The sequence below is a fragment of the Sinocyclocheilus grahami genome, unplaced genomic scaffold (assembly GCF_001515645.1).
Source record: "Sinocyclocheilus grahami isolate Dianchi unplaced genomic scaffold, SAMN03320097.WGS_v1.1 scaffold863.1, whole genome shotgun sequence".
Classification (NCBI taxonomy): Eukaryota; Metazoa; Chordata; class Actinopteri; order Cypriniformes; family Cyprinidae; genus Sinocyclocheilus; species Sinocyclocheilus grahami.
The window spans coordinates 340,516-357,041 of NW_015506042.1; the positions used below are offsets into that span (position 1 = coordinate 340,516).

The following is a 16,526-nucleotide window of genomic DNA, read 5'->3' on the forward strand; positions in this document are numbered from 1 at the left end:
ATGCCACCCGCAGTTGGAATCAGCTTCCAGAAGAGATCAGATGTGCTAAAACATTAGTCACATTTAAATGCAGACTCAAAACTCATCGGTTTAGCTGTGCATTTATTGAATGAGCACTGTGCGATGTCCGAACTGATTGCACTGTATTTTATGTATCATTTTCTATTTTTAAATTCATTTTAAATCAATTTCTAAATCCTTTTAAAAGTTTTTAAGTTCCCTGTTTTATTGTTGTGATTTTTAAAAAATGATTATTTTACTTCCTTTTATGTAAAGCACTTTGAATTACCATTGTGTATGAAATGTGCTATATAAATAAACTTGCTTTGCCTATCTATGCATTGCATCTCATTTGCATGTTAATGTGTTTTTGGGGCAAACCATTATGAAAAAGAAGTGTAATAATGGGACGGGAGTAATAACTTGGCAACAAAAAGTGATATTCCGATTTGAAATCCCATAACATTTTTCTGAGATGTTTATTTACGACAAACAATTTGAAAATTATCCAGATTTACATAATTACAAAATATTATCATATTTCCCTGAGAGTGCTAAACTTGATCATTCTGTCAATATTAGTCATATTTAAAGACCAAGGAGAAGGTGTGTTTATGATCAAACCTCCAAACATTTGATATCTCTAAAAAGCCCTGAATGTGCTCCGTACAGGACATCCAGACTGTATAATAAAACTGTGGCGTGTATGGTCTCAGAGAAATTCACCAAAATATAATGTCCTCTACAGAGGACAAAAGTCTATGCCTGGGTCCCAGGAGGATATGAAGTTGTCACATATTTGTTTCATAATTGTTTTACTGTTTAAATTGAGCAAAAAATTCAATAAACAGACAAATACGTTGCATAAAGTGCCATGTTTACTCAGGTAAAAGCAGGTTCTCTTTGTGACAACTTACCCCATATGTGTGTTTCAGTTTACAGAACTGTATTTTATGGATTTAATAGATTTTGTACGCAACAAAGATTTAGCAACTTTTCTGTATAGGATTTGTCTATACACAAATTTTAACAAACCCATCAGAAAAAGCAACATTGTGTCATTGTGACCTTGACCTCTCGGATTACTGTACTGAAATCCATGCTTAAGAAAACACACAAAATCAAAGCCAGTCAAATAAAAGGCAAATGTAGTATGAAAACTTGATAACAGAGTGCCTTCCATTCACTTGTGTGTACTTGTAAGCCACTGACAGCAATAATGTCAAGCACAGGTTACTTTATTTCAGCCGCTCTGTGTGTAGTGAGGCTACACATTGTTTTGAAAGTTAATATCGAAGGACAGATGTGAGCTGCCGGCTTTACCGTCGGACACGAACCGCTCACACCTGCGTCATTACTGTTGGGAACAGCCCTGCAGGGCCAAACACGCGCCTTCATTTCCCGCCAACCTCTAACCTGTGTCAGACAGCTGGCCTCTCACATTCACAACATCACACATTAAGAAAAATGGAGCAAACAAACTCTCTTCATTACTGAAACACCACATCAGAGTATTTGAGGTTATGCTGCTGCTGTTGTTATGTTGTGGAAGTTTGTTTGTTAAGTAGGCAGTTAGATTAGATGAAATCCATTTTCCATTTGATATAGTTAATGAGTCCTAAACAGATGCTTGAAAAACGGACACAAGCACATTAATGAGCATTATTGATGAACGCGACATTTTTAAGCATTATTTGTGAATATTATTTATAACCAAAGGGTTGAAATGAACCAAGGGTTAAAATTAAAAGGAAAAAAAAGAAAAAAAGAGGGAAACAATTAACCAAGGGTTAAATTAAAAGGAAAAACAGAGAACAAAAATATAATAATGTAAAAACGAATAATAAAAACATAAAACAGTATAAAAATATTATAAACAATACTGTCACTTAATTAATGAAATGTACTGCAAACGTGTTAACAATTAACTTATATTATTACTATTACAATAAATATGTTATTAGCTATTATTTTAATTAATAAATATTGATTAATTAATAAATTATTGATTAATAATTACATTAATTTAAAATTTTCAATTAATTTATTAAACAGTTCGGTTAAAACTAAACCTTTCAGAGCTAAACCTGTCCATATTTTAATAAAACAAATAAATAAACAGGAAAATACCGAGATATTAATGATAACTGCTGTACTTTTAGAAGATATACAATTATAAGACAATTGTTTATAGAACATATTAAAAACAACATAAACATATTTAATTATGTAATGTCATGAGCAACCATCGGTTTAGGAATTTTTTATTCATAAATTTCTCTTTATTTGCATTGATGGTTCCATGAAGAACCTTTAACATCCATAAAGTCTCTTAATTGCAGAAAATGTTCTTAATAGTGGAAACATGTTCTTTAGATTTTTTAAATATTCGTCACACTAAAAAATGGTTCTTTTAAGAACAGTTCACTGAACAGTTCTTTGGGGAACCCAACATTTTTTTTTTCTATGACATCACTGCAAAAAATAATTACAAAAATTGTAATCATAATAATAAAAACAAACAAATATATATATACATATTTTTAAAGAGTGTAAACCATTTCAAATAATATCCCAAATCAATATTACCTCTAAGACCAAATATATTTTGAGAGTAAATGAATGATCATGATATGTTAATATCCTTAAAATGCTAATATGGCCTCTCTATTGTTTATGGGCTTTTGCATGTATATGTGTATATGTTTCTGCATGGGAGTGTTGTTTTGGTCGGTCTAGGAGCTCAAGCATCACCTCACTGAAGGCTGCCCCGGCATGCTTGACCTGATGATTAGATTTATTAAAGCGCGTGGGTGAGGTGTGTGTGTGTTTGTGCATGTGTTTATTGTGTGTGTGTGTGAGCGGATGTTTTAAGGGGGTGTCACTGACGTAAATCCTTAAGGCATAAACTCAGTGCTCGTTATAGACCAGAGGTTGAGAAGTGAGCTAATTGATTAATTTAAAGTGATAAAATGCGTCATTCATTCAATGTGTGACGAAGTGTCAACTTGAAGGCCATGTATCCGTAAAACCTTTTATAGTGTCTCATGGTCCAGATTCTGTAGGGAATCTAGGGTATTTGTAGGCCAGGCCTGTTTAACATCAACAGCAAACTATAAATGTGATTCATTGAGACTGGAAATCGGTGTAATTTATTCTTTATTACAAGAATTTACATTCTGTGTGAATATAGTTGGCCGAGAATCCCACATACAGCTGAGTTTCATTATACACATGACACTAAAATAATGAAATAATAATTTAACAACATAAGATGTAAGATAAACTAATAATGTACATAACTTTAATTTATTTCAATGAAAAAAAAAATTCTGGAAATGTCAATTTATGGTTTTTCACTGTAAATTATAAAATGATTTTTTTTTTCTTTTAGACTCCCCAAAACTGTACATTTAATAGTATGTTACTGTCAAATTACATAGAACGTCCCATTAGATCTATTACTTTTCCACTGTAAGTGAACTCCAACTGTAATCAGTTATATTAAAAAATGCCCTGGCTCTTACAAGCTTTATAATGGCAGTGAATGATGGTTGAGATTTTAAAGCAAAATAAAGTGCGTCCATCCATCATAAAAAGTGTCCCACAAGGCTCCGGGGGATTAATAAAGTAAGACCTTGATTAGCTGGTTCAGGTGTGTTTGATTAGTGTAGGAGCTAAACTCTGCAGACCCCTGGCCTACGCCTACGTCATCCACTGGAACACCCCTTTCTCATGAACGCGAGTACAACAGTTAATGGAAGCTAGAGATTACGGTTTATAAAGCTGTAAATATGGATATTTGTCTTACACAAATGCATCGCTTCACTTATTAACCAACCCCCCGGATGCATGTGGAGTACTTTTTATGATGGATGGATGCACTTTATTGAACTTCAAAATCTCAACACCCATTCACTGCCATTATAAAACTTGAATGAGGAGGACGTTTTTTAATATAACTCCAACTTTTATTCGTCTGAAAGAAGAAAGTCATATACACCTAGGATGGCTTGAGGGCAGAGTATGTGAGCGGAGTGGAGCGGCAACAATTTCCCCTTCGCGCTCCAAGCATTCAATAATCACTCCGCTCCAGCTCCCCTCCTCGCTTCACTGATCAGAAACACCACTCCACGGCTAAATTATTTTACTATACTTGAAAAATCAAAGTTCTGTTCAGAAATTATATTAAACGAAAAATAAATGCATAATACTAGAAGAATAGTTTTAACATGGTTTATTGGAACACTACAATTAGCCCAAGTCCATATTAAAGGACTGCTTTAAAGGGGTCATATGATGCTGCTAAAAAGAACATTATTTAGTGTATTTGGTGTAATGAACTGTGATTATGCGGTTTAAGGTTCAAAAAACACATTATTTTCCACATACTGTACATTATTGTTTCTCCTCTATGCCCCGCCTTTCTGAAACGCGTAGATTTTTACAAAGCTCATCGGTCTGAAAAGCGAGGTGTGCTGTGATTGGCCAGCTATCCAGTGCGTTGTGATTGGCTGAATACCTCAAGAGTGTGACGGAAATGTTACGCCCCTCACCATATTGTCCGGCCGGAGCGACGAGACAAAAACATGATAACCCATTATAAACGAGGCATTTGTTGCATCCAGTGGGGACATAATTATGGATTATAATGACTTATACTGTCTTTTTACGTAAACATAAAACCATGCCAACATTTGTGATTGGAGAAATGACAAACAACAAGCCCTACTCTACACTGCTCAAAACTCGCTTTAAATATAAAAAATATCAAATATAAAAACTCTTTAAATATAAAAAACGTACTTACAGGCTGTGAGTCAGAACAGCCGGCATTGTAGTCTACTCTCCCAGGATCAGGAAACAGTCCTCCATAAAATGTGCTGCACACATCTGAATATTTGGGTTGAAGTGTTCTGGAACAGTGTTGTAAATACAACTTAACCACTGATTTCTAGTTGTGTCCATTTTTGGAAGACCAAACAAAGTAGTTTCGCTTTCACAACGAAACACAGCATCACACACGGCGGGCTAGAGTGAGCAGAGGTGGCGGGCTTGAGAAAAGTGCGGCCGGCGGATTCAACGAAGGAGGCTTGTGGCAATCACATGTGACGACCCCGGGCTGGACAGCGGGAAGTTGATGTATTTCCTCAGCAACCAGCACGGATCAGCTCTAGGCATGACGAAGCAGATATCGTCCTCTTTTGGAAGACCAAACAAAGTAGTTTCACTTTCACAACGAAACACACAGCGCCTTCACGACATGGCAGCAACAACAATACTACAGCGAGAATAAAAGTTACGCCTTCTTTCTTTGCGTGAACATTTGGGCGGCGTTATGCAAATCTTCCCACATAGTGAGGTAGATATGTGGGGGTGTGTTAGAACGAGCCGTTTTAGGTAGGCGTGGCTGACTCTTAACTTTTATAAAGAATATCTCTTTGGATTTGAGACTTTAGTCTTTGCCACTTTACAGATCTTCTTTATGCACCAAGAGCTTGTAACACTCCAAAGAGAAAGGACAAATTGAAATCGCATCATATCATGACCCCTTTACCTCGCTTAGCTTACTTGTCTGTGCAACGTCTCTACTATGGCGAAGCTGAGGGTAGTTACTTCAGAAACAGAAAAAATATGCGGCAACTTTTCCGTTTTTAAGATGATAAATCACAGGACAGCGTTGACCAAATTTGAACCATTTCATATAGCCATGTTTCGCCATTTTTAACCTTCATATGTGATCCACATATCTGTCAAGCTAACTAATTATGTTTAATCTGTGAGTTGGCATAATTTGTGCTCGTGCCGGAGCGGCGCGGAACGAGTGAAAACCTCAACGCTCCGACTTTCAAAAAAATCCGCTCCTAGCTCCAGGCAAAATCACGCCGCTCCCATACTCTGCTTGAGGGTGAGTAAATCATGGGGTAATTTTTATTTTTGGGTGAACTCTTCCTTTAAGTGGAAGCAATGAAATAACTGAAATAAATAAATAAAAACTAAAATTTTATTAAAACCAAAATTGAAATAAAACATTAAACCTGAATAGTAATATAGAAAAATATAAAAAATGACTAATGCACATACTGTAACAAAATGACTATATAAATGAAACAAAAATTAAAATAAAAACCAAAAATTTATAAAATACTGTAATATATAATAGGGAATAATAGAAAAATTTATTTGAAAACATTCAAATGCATTAAACAATACTATCAATGAATTAAACACAACAAATGTATTAATATATCTATTCAATTACTAAATATTATTACTATTATATTAAGCATTATTATTGATTAATTATTAAATTTATAAAATCTTTCATTTATTAAACAGTTAAGAGCTAAACCTGCCCATTACTGTATCTTAATAAATAAAAGCAATTTAGAAAATAATATATAATACGCATATTAATATTATAATAAAACATTTTAATGAGTGAGGGAGAGAGAGAGAGAGTAGTAGTAGTAGACTATATAAATAATACCAAAAATACGATGTTATGCACTTTACGTTGAGTTAATCCTGGCGTGCATGGGTGCCGCTCAGCTGTGGGAGGGTGCTGTGGTTGGAACGGGTGACACATCGAGCTGAACCCCGCGGGGCGCCACTCATGACGCGTATGGCGCCTCCAAAGAAAAAGCTCCATTCAGCAGGAGACCGGCTTCAGTTCCCACAGACGAGACGACACAGGCTGCCATTAAAAAGCCTCTAGCCTGTTAATAAGTGAATTACCTGTCGGTGTTGTACCTGAGCGCTGAACCTACTGTTCTGGATGATTTATTCCTCACAAGCTTTTTTTTTTTTTAGACACATTTGTGATTGTGCATTCTTTGGCTATATATGATGTTTTGAATTATATTTATACGTGAAGAAAATATTTGATTGTGTGATGAAGAAAGAAAAAGATAATAAAAGTGCAGATGACTTCACTAAGTTGTGCATTTGTGTTGTTTTATATGTTATACATAAGCGATCACAACTTAAAAGTCAACTTAAGTTTCAGCTTAAGAAAGTAAGTGTTTGTGCTTGACCTTATGTTGAATTTAGTTTAGATGTTTAAGTTATATCTCAACAAATGTTAAGTTGTTAACTAATCGCAGCAGCATTTTTCGTATTTCAGTACATCGTTTAAGTAATTTACTTATTATTATATTTCCATTTAAATGCCAAGCATATAAGACAAGTGAAAGTTTATTTGTGAAAACAGTTATATGCATGCGGGTGAGGATTGTGTTTACGACATGTTTACTTTCTCACTTCTCCTTTTTTACATTTGATGTTTTTCTCTGTTTCCGTCTCTTCCGCCGCATCTGTCTTTCTCCTCCTCTCTTTCACTGTCAGTTCTGGTTTGCCCATCTTTGCGTGTACATCAAGGTCTTCTTTCTGATGCTTCAAGATGAACAAAACAAGTGAGATACCATTTACCATTACTAAAGGTAAAGACAGGAGTTAGTAAAGTGCTGATATTTATCTGGAAAACAGTTAATATAATGTTTGAAAAGAAAAAAGGGGTATCTTTCACAGTAGTTAATACAGACCTAGAATCATGTATATAATATACAGATTGTGTGTATTGAAGAAAGAGTTTCTTGTAATTGTGGGAGCAAATTTTTAAACATTAAACTACCACTTATTTAGACATGGAATACATTGAATTGGATACATTGTTGTTTTTGGTTTCTATTAATTGCCATGCAGTTTTTCCACACACTGCACTTCAAATTAAGGAGTATAATTTTTGGTGCTTGAGTGCATGTTTGCTGGTTAAGGCCTTAGCAGTGAAAACATCACTTCAGAGAAAATACAGTTGCAAATATTTGTTTCTGGGTAGTGTGTTAAAGAAAGGAAATGTGTGGCAGCTGCTGAGAAAACTACATGCAGTCCCTCCCTTGGGATCTGTCTGTGAGTGTGTATGAAAAGAAACAGTAAGACTGAAAGTGTGAGGCTGTCACATGACGCAAATCTAGAAGATGATGCTGTTTTTCAAAAGAAATTTGTCAAACCAAGTGACAAATCCCCAACTGCACAAACGTCATACATTAGAATTTCTTCCTTATAATTGCACTAATAATACAGAACAAAAAAAAAAAAGAAAGTTTTTTTTCTATTTTGATTCGAATTTTTAAATCACAGAATTAACAGAAATGAGTTATGGCAACATTTCTAATTTTTCAAAAGTTCATCAAAATAATTTAATCAACTTTAACTTCACTGAAGTTAAACAAGATCCAACTCAATTGATTTAAAGCCAATTTAATATAATTTAAGTTGAAATGACTTGAAAACAACCAATTTGACTGAACTTCAAAATTTAAGGCAGCAACTGATTTTTATTTATTTATTTTTGGCCTAATAGCGACAGTGGCCTGCTGTTTTTAAGAATTGTTTCTAATATTATTTAAATAATATTTTCATGTATTTTAAGAGAATTTTATCTTGAACACTTCAATACAAATTCAGATAGTACACTGAAAAAAATGAGTGTAAGATTGACTATTTTCACTCAGAAATTACTAGTCAATTTCATAATTACAAAATAAGTATGTTATTTAAATCTGCAATTTTGAAGCAGAATGATTGAAATAATATTTTCTGGTAAAATGTACTTTTTGTATTTTCTTACAGTATTTAAAGAAAAAAAAAATCCCTGTAATGTGTATATGGTGTCTTATATTAAATGTGTTCATTGTTTTTTATAAACCAGCATGATGAAGTGAACTTTCAGCTCTAAAGAAAAACTATTAAAACATGTCCACAGGCTTTAACACAACTAAGTTTGACAACGTGTCCCACAGTAAGCCTGATCTCAGACCAGTGAAAAACCCCTCACATAACACAGGTATGTTTTTGTGTAGCTTTACGTCATTATAAATCAGTTGCTGATTCACTTATTCATTTATTTGTGTGTTGCATTTAGCATCTCGACCTGATTGGATACTCTACACAGTTCCTGCATCAGCCTTTCTGATTGGGATTGTTCTGTTCACATATGTCTGCAAAACACAACAACGCAGAAATGGTAAGTGTGAACACACCCAAACATACACACACTGACACTAATCAATTCTCCAACTTCATGCTGACTAAATATATATATTATAGTATAAAGACTTATGATGGTCAAATGATGAGAGTTGATCTAAAAAAAAATGTTTCTTGCAGCACCTGCAAAGCAGAGGACAAACACAAACGGACACTTTGCCACTTACTCCGACTTTGGGTGATGCATTTCCTTCTGATTCAACACTTCTTCTCTTTTCTTTTTACTCTCTGTCTCTTTCTTTGTCAAATGATGGGTAAATGTTGCCAAAATGTACATTACTATCAAAAATAACCAAAGAGATTTTAATCAAATTGGCTGAAAATGTACTCGCCCTCAGGCCATTCAAGATGTAGATGAGTTTGTTTCTTCATTGGAACAGATTTAGAGAAGTTTATCATTATACTTACATTACTTACTCACCAACGGATGCTCTGCAGTGAATGGGTGCCGTCAGAATGAGAGTCCAAACAGCTGATAAAAACATCACAGTAATCCACAAGTAATTCACACCACTCCAGTCCATCAATTAACGTCTTGTGAAGAGAAAACTTGCATGTTTGTAATAAACTAATCCGTCATTAACATGCTTTATAACCTTAAACCATCGCTGGCCAAAATACCAGTCCATAATCCATAATTTCCTCCAGTGAAAAAGTCAATTTCTTGTTGTTCTCTCACATCAGAATCCACTGATATATTACTTTAGAGCTGTTTTGAACTGTTTTCACTTATAAACACTGCTTGATCTGTGAATATTTCGCTCCTGATTCAGACAGGATGACTTTTTAAATGTTTTTATCAGCTGTCTGAACTCTCATTCTGACGGCACCCATTCACTGTGCATTTGATGAAATGCTAAATTTCTCCAAATCTGTTCTGATGAAGAAACAAAAATTTTCAGCAAATTTTCATATCTGGGTGAACTATTACTTAATAAATTCAAGCCTAGCCTTTCCTTTTTGTCAACTAAAGAAGATGGTTATTTCATGTTTTTGAATGTGTGCTGTCACAGGTACACTGAGAGCGGTACTCAGAGACATATGGAGACCAATGAAAACAACAAGAAGGGTAAAATACTACTAATAATTTTTATATGCATTATAGTGCTTAGTCAGACCATGTTCAAATCTCAAATCATAGTTTTCAACATAGTATTTCTTTATAAAAAATTTAAAAAAGGTAAATGACATTACCACAAAACCTTCAAAAAGCAGTCATTAATTATTTGTTTTTTCAACAGATGACACACAGTCCTATGAGAATGTAGAAGCAGCTATCTACAGCAATCAAGACAAAGTCACATATTATGTTTCTGCAGATGAAGGTATTTCCTGACCAACAGTAAATATGTGAGTGGTTTTACTGTGCAATTAAATGCTTGTTGGTTTTAGATTATCTTAACCCCGATGCAATCGAGGAAGAGGAAGTGGCCGGGCCAGAGGAACATCACAACAACACCCTACAACTGCCTAGCAATTTGACTGATACAGGTGAGGGAGGATATACAATACTTCATACATACATATACATACCTGTGTGTATATATATATATATATATATATATGTATATAATATTACAAACAGCACACTGTGAAGCTTAGTTGAATTTTAGTTAAAGTTTTTATTCATTTCTATTATCATTATTTTTAAATATTTCTATTTAGGTGACATTTATTTTTACTTAACTTTTTTATTTTAGTGCTTCAACTGACATTTCTAATTTTCATTTAGTTGAGGTTTTTCCATCTAATATTTTTATTTTTATTTATTGGATTCATTTCAATTGCAAACATGTTTTAATCATTTTAGTTTTTGTTAACAATAATAACCCTGTATTATACAGCTCTAAAGAGGACATTGGCAGACAACGGTCTGAAATTGTTCATGGCATATTTATTGATTTAGCCGAAATATTTTTTTCCTAATTAATACTACTAAATATAATCACTATACATTCCAAAGCTTTGTCTGCTTATTAAAGCTCCTCTATAGATTAAGTTCCTAATGTCGTTTATACTGGAGTCCTGTAGGGAAGGAGTTGGCACAAGTTGTATTCGGGGTCGGATCTGATTTTGGTCTCTTTTTCTCTTCAGATGGAGAGTCGTATGAGAACATGGAGGGGTGTTTATATGCTCAGCCTCGCAAACGGACACAGCAACTCCAGCACGCAGCTGAAGATGAGGGTGAGGGATCAAACACACACCCAGATGGGTGGCAGGGATCTGATATTCTATTCACTTTAATACATAGTAGTCAAATTAATGTGATAATGTGCGATAATCTCTCTTAAAAATGCCATAGACTATATAAATCCTGATGAAGATAGAAAACAAGATCTCGCTCTGGACCAAACAGACACCGGCAAGTGTTTAATTATGTGTTTGTATGCACATGTACAGTTTGGAATAAACAAACAAAAAATTAGGTATATATATATATAATTTCTTTCCTTTTAGAGTCATATGAAATTATGGTTGGATCAGACTGTCCGTACAACTACACAACCCATGACACCATGGAGGATGGTGAGTGAGTGTATGCATGTATGTGTTAAAGACATGAGTGTCTCTTTACATGTGATTAAGTTTGTGTGTAAACGCTTGTTTCAGATTCATATGAGCAGATGAATGGAATCCCAGTCCTGATCTAGAAAGAAATGGATGGAAGAAGAGCGGGTGAATGAAAGAGATGCAGAGAAATGGACAACTGCAGTGAAATTGCAATTAAAAGAGAGACAAACGAGAAACACTGAGTTTCTTTTTAAGACTAAAACCTAGCAGCTACAGGATGCGTAATAGTTAATTGTTATTTTTACAAGTAGCCTATGTAAGTATTGAAATCAAAATGGACTGTTTAATTTAAAAAAAAAAATTTAATTTCTGTGTTATTGGGCATTGTTTATTTCTCTCTCACACATAACCAAAGACACACAGACCAAAAACATAATAACTCGCATTTCATTATCCAATCAAATCAAAACAAATCCTGTATTCAGTCTCCCAATGAATATTTCACTAGAAATGTCACATGACAGAATTTTAAAAGCTTGCGAATGACATTTCACGTCGTTTGTAGACCTAAAAACAAGTTTGTACATTTTTTTACCTTGAAATATCAGTTTCAAAATCCTTCCGGCTTCCGTTTCTTTCTCTTGCACCCCTTTATTACGTCAAACACTGTAAGTTTGGTGAGCGGGTACGGATTTCCGCAAAAAGTGCGGCCTGCTTTACGGCAGCAACACATGCACATGATGCACAGCCAGGGATGGTCTGTAATTACGATAGCAACAGCGAATTCCACTTAATGGTGGGGTAAGTGATTTCTGGTAGCCAATGTTGACATTAGAAATCAAGGTTTCCTCTTTTGTTTTTTATCCGCCATCTCTATCTTTCTGTCGCTCGGCTCGGCTAACGTCCGTTCTGTAGTGTGCACTGAACTCTCCTCCACATCATCATGAGTAGACACACCCCTTACTGCTGATTGGCTACAAGTTTGTTTTGCTATTTGGCCCGAATCCGTTTTCTAAAGCGTTTTTGAAAAATCGCTTACCCCACCTTTAATTAACTACAGGGGGCTCAAAAGTCAGATCTGGTTGGAGAAAAAAATGTATATTGTATTTAGAGATAAACTGATAAATATCACAAAAATGTCAAGAAATATCCTGGTCATATCTTACTTAATGTAAATTCATAATTTAAATACATTTCTAAATAATGAATACAATTATTTGAATAGTAAAATATGAAATTACATCACAGTAGTCATTTTATTATGCAGTTTTGTTTGTTTGAAGTCTTGATTTTAAGATATCACCAAGACCTTTCTTTGTGAAAGTCACCAACTGGGTTGCAATTGTAAAGAGCTTCCCAAACACTGTTTGTTTTATTGCTGTATTAATATTCAAATAACTGTCACAATAAAGACCTAATGAATGAGTTTACTGTCAAAAAGCAACATTCAAGCACAGATTTAAGATCTTTCACACCATCGCACTCAAATGTGTTGATTTAAACATCACACAATAACTGGGACTTTCAAAAATTGCCTTCTCAATGTCACGACATATGTTTGACACCAGTTTAAAAATATGTATATAGTAGTCTATTGCAACTTAAATAATCACTGTACACTTTTCTGCTTATTACGTTTTTTTATGTTGTTGAAAAGTGGTTAAACGCAAAACAGACACAAAGCTGAGTCTACACATCTATTGAATTCATTTTATTACATTAGCCACATTTTTTTATACAGATGACCGGAAAACAGACAGCAAAAGAACCCAGTGTGTGTCTGCAGATGAACGGCAAGGAATGACAAGCCAAGTACAGTTTAAATTTGGAAACTTTCCCAAATGTACTGTTTTTCTCCTTGTGAATAATTGACATCTCAGAGGAAAATGAAAGCCTGTTTCAAAAATTTTGATGTGCTGAAATAGACAAAAAGGATTCCAAATTTCCAATTCGAGTTATACTTTACTTGCTTCTTCATGTAGAAAACCGGTGGGCAGATTTTTTTAAGGGTTCGTGAAGACATTAGCAATCAGGACAAAGACATCCTCCTTAGCAAACAGATTTAATTTTGCAATATAAACAGGGCCGCAATTCAATTCTAGAGTAACATTTCTAGAACTTAAGTCCAAAAGGCTTCAGATGCCAGAGTCTCAAAGAGTTTCCTCTTTTCCCATCGTCTCTCTCAGCCCCAGTTGTATTTGTCGTCCTCGGTCATGGGGAAGATTTCTGTGACCAGGCCCGTGCCGATGGTTTGGTTGCCGTCTCTGAGAGTGAACCTTTGGCCTCTGTCAAGAGCCATGGGCTGCCTGAGGGCCAGGATCAGAGACACGTCCTCTCCCGGCATCACCATCTCCTATGAAAAGAGAGATGGCGAAAAAGACCGATTTAGAGCAAACCCTTCTAGTGCTGATATTCAATATTTGCTCAGCTAAAACGTACCTTCCCAGGGAGCAGCTCTACTATACAAACCATGTCCCAGGTGTGAGAGAACATGATCGGCATGAAGTTTGTGCAGAATGGTTTGTGCCTGCCGCCCTCCTCTTTGCTCAGGATGTAGACCTGAACACAAAGAGTTGAAATGATTGATTGGTTTGTGAAGTAGGACAGAGGAGCTGAATTGACGTTTCTAAATTCACACACCTGAGCTTTGATCTTCTGGTGTGGCTGGATGGATCCAGGTTTGCACATCACCATGCCTCTCCTGACATCCTCCCTCTTCAGACCACGCACCAGAGCGCCCATATTATCGCCCGCCTCCGCCCGTTCTAGAGACTGGTGGAACATCTCGATACCTGAGAGAACGAGCAAGAATCAGAGAAAATCAGAGCAATCGGAGTTGAATTTCTGCCCAAAAAGTGATTCATCGCTTAAAAAATTTGATTTTAGCCATTATGTTTGGTGCCCAATCAGAAATCCACATCATTTCTTGTTATAGTGAAAATGTCAGTGTGTTTTAAAACACATATGGCACAGCAACAAAATACATTTGAAATGAATTTTTTTTGTTGTTTTAATATTAATTATATACTATTATAGTATTTATTACTGTTTTGAATGAGCTTTTACGTTCATATTTTCAGTTTTCATTTTAGTAATTTTGTTGTGCTTTTGTCATTTATTACATTTTTTTTATTTCCATTTAGCTTTAAATCATTTGTATTACAGTTTTAGTTTGAGCAATTTTAGTACTTACACTTATTTTATTTCAGTTAGTTGCCAAGGCAAGGCATATTATTATTTTATTATTATATTTTAAAACACACATCATAGAACTAAAGCAACTTATTAAAAATAATAATAATACAATTTATTGTTTTAGTATTATTTATATACTATTATAATATTAAGTAATATTTTAAGAGCTTTTATTTTTATCTTTTCAGTTTTCATTTTAATTTTAGTTTAAGTTTTAGTAATTTTATTATGTGCTTGTCATTATTATTAGTTTTTTGTTAAATATTTCTATTCAGCTTTAAATTTTTTTTTTTTTCAGTCTTAGAACATCAACTTAATCTTATTTTATTTCAGTTAGTTGGCAAGGAAACATTTCTAAACTTTTCACCAATATTTTTATTTTATCATTATAGTTTAAACATACAGTATCTCACAGCAACCGAAGTTACTAATTAAACACGTAATAATAATAATTATATTTGTTGTTTTAGTATTATTTGTACACTATTAAAGCATTTAGCAATATTTTAAATTAGCTTTTATTGTAACAATTTTAGTACTTCAACTTATTTTATTTCAGTTAGTTGCCAAAGCAACAATTTCAAGCTTTAAATCTAATATTGGTATTTTATTTCAATTAACAAAAACAGTTTTAACAGTTTTAGTTCAGCTCAAGAACATGTTCAGATTAATACAGGGGGAAAAAAACACTTTCTTTGTGCTTCCAGTTAGCTTGCCATAATAGAGGTTAATACATGCAATGTCATGCTTTCAGTTTTAAATATAAAATATGTATAAAATATTATCTTCAATAACCATATTCAAATACCAAAGGGTGTTATTTTTTGCATCACGACACAGAAAGACATCAATTGTGTTCAATGTAAGATCTATAACAAATATATTAAACATATTTTGCACAATGAAGTACTCCCTATTAAGACAACATGAGCAGAAAATATAGTTCTCACCAGTGATGATGGACTTAAAGCAGCGATTGTGTCCGAGAAATTCACATTCATCTCCTTTCTTGATCATTCCTCGCTCTAGTGTGCCAGTGACCACAGTACCACGACCTGCACACAAGATTCATACAGTTAAACACACAAACATAAAACATATTTATTCATTTTAGAGATGCTTTTACCCAAAGCAGAACATTATATCACAGATACTATATCAGCAGAAGCACAAGAAGAAAACACAGACCTGGAATAGAATAGACTCCCTCTATGGGCAGCAGGAATGGTTTATCTAGATCTCTCTTTGGCAAAGGAATATAATTATCCGCCACATCCAAAAGCTTCATAATGGATTTAACACCCAGCTCCGGCTGTCTGTTCTGAACACACACGATCATAACAGTATTGAAATTTGTGATTCAACAGTTCAAAACACATCATTCCAAGACAAACAGTCTTCAGTTTGAATATATTTTAAAATGTTATTTATGCAAAACTGAATTTTCAGCATCATTACTCCAGTCTTCAGTGTCACATGATCCTTCAGAAATCATGATAATATGCTGATTTGCTGCTCAGTTATTAGTAATTATTATTGGTGCTTTCAAAATATTACTGTATTTATCGTTTTTTCTAGGATACATACTTAAAGGGGTCATATGATGTTGCTAAAAAGAACAGTATTTTGGGTATTTGGTGTAATGAAATGTGTTTATGCGGTTTAAGGTTAAAAAAACACATTATTTTCCACATACTGTACATTATTGTTTCTCCTCTATGCCCCGCCTTTCTGAAACGCGTCGATTTTTACAAAGCTCATCGGTCTGAAAA

The 16,526-nt window shown here is 34.3% G+C and overlaps 3 protein-coding genes and 1 long non-coding RNA gene across 4 annotated transcripts in view; 1 reads left to right on the forward strand and 3 right to left on the reverse strand.

Annotated features, from left to right (window-relative positions):
• Positions 1–1,355, reverse strand: part of LOC107563223 (N-acetylglucosamine-6-phosphate deacetylase) — an 8,730-nt gene extending 7,375 nt beyond the window's left edge. Inside the window, exon 1 of the mRNA XM_016248035.1 lies at positions 1,347–1,355. Coding sequence (XP_016103521.1) covers positions 1,347–1,355 — 9 coding nt within the window. The remainder of the gene's footprint in view (positions 1–1,346) is intronic.
• Positions 1,356–7,319: 5,964 nt separating this feature from the next.
• Positions 7,320–12,510, reverse strand: LOC107563251 (uncharacterized). Its single transcript, XR_001606083.1, has 3 exons — positions 12,155–12,510; positions 8,933–8,999; positions 7,320–7,395 (listed from the first exon to the last, which is right to left on the reverse strand). It is a non-coding gene; the product is annotated as an uncharacterized lncRNA (long non-coding RNA).
• On the forward strand, positions 7,356–11,828 carry LOC107563250 (uncharacterized). Its single transcript, XM_016248070.1, has 11 exons — positions 7,356–7,442; positions 8,765–8,845; positions 8,924–9,025; positions 9,169–9,226; positions 10,062–10,117; positions 10,290–10,373; positions 10,441–10,539; positions 11,143–11,232; positions 11,351–11,410; positions 11,506–11,574; positions 11,659–11,828. The coding sequence occupies exons 1-11, from the start codon at positions 7,403–7,405 to the stop codon at positions 11,697–11,699; spliced, it is 780 nt and encodes a 259-aa protein (XP_016103556.1). The 5' UTR covers positions 7,356–7,402; the 3' UTR covers positions 11,700–11,828.
• A 575-nt stretch (positions 12,511–13,085) lies between the features above and the next one.
• The window catches only part of tufm (Tu translation elongation factor, mitochondrial), a 7,742-nt gene continuing 4,301 nt past the window's right edge, over positions 13,086–16,526 (reverse strand). The window contains exons 6-10 of the mRNA XM_016248050.1: positions 15,943–16,075; positions 15,705–15,809; positions 14,200–14,351; positions 13,999–14,118; positions 13,086–13,912 (exon numbers count right to left, since the gene is read on the reverse strand). Coding sequence (XP_016103536.1) covers positions 13,742–13,912; positions 13,999–14,118; positions 14,200–14,351; positions 15,705–15,809; positions 15,943–16,075 — 681 coding nt within the window. The 3' untranslated portion in view covers positions 13,086–13,741. The remainder of the gene's footprint in view (positions 13,913–13,998; positions 14,119–14,199; positions 14,352–15,704; positions 15,810–15,942; positions 16,076–16,526) is intronic.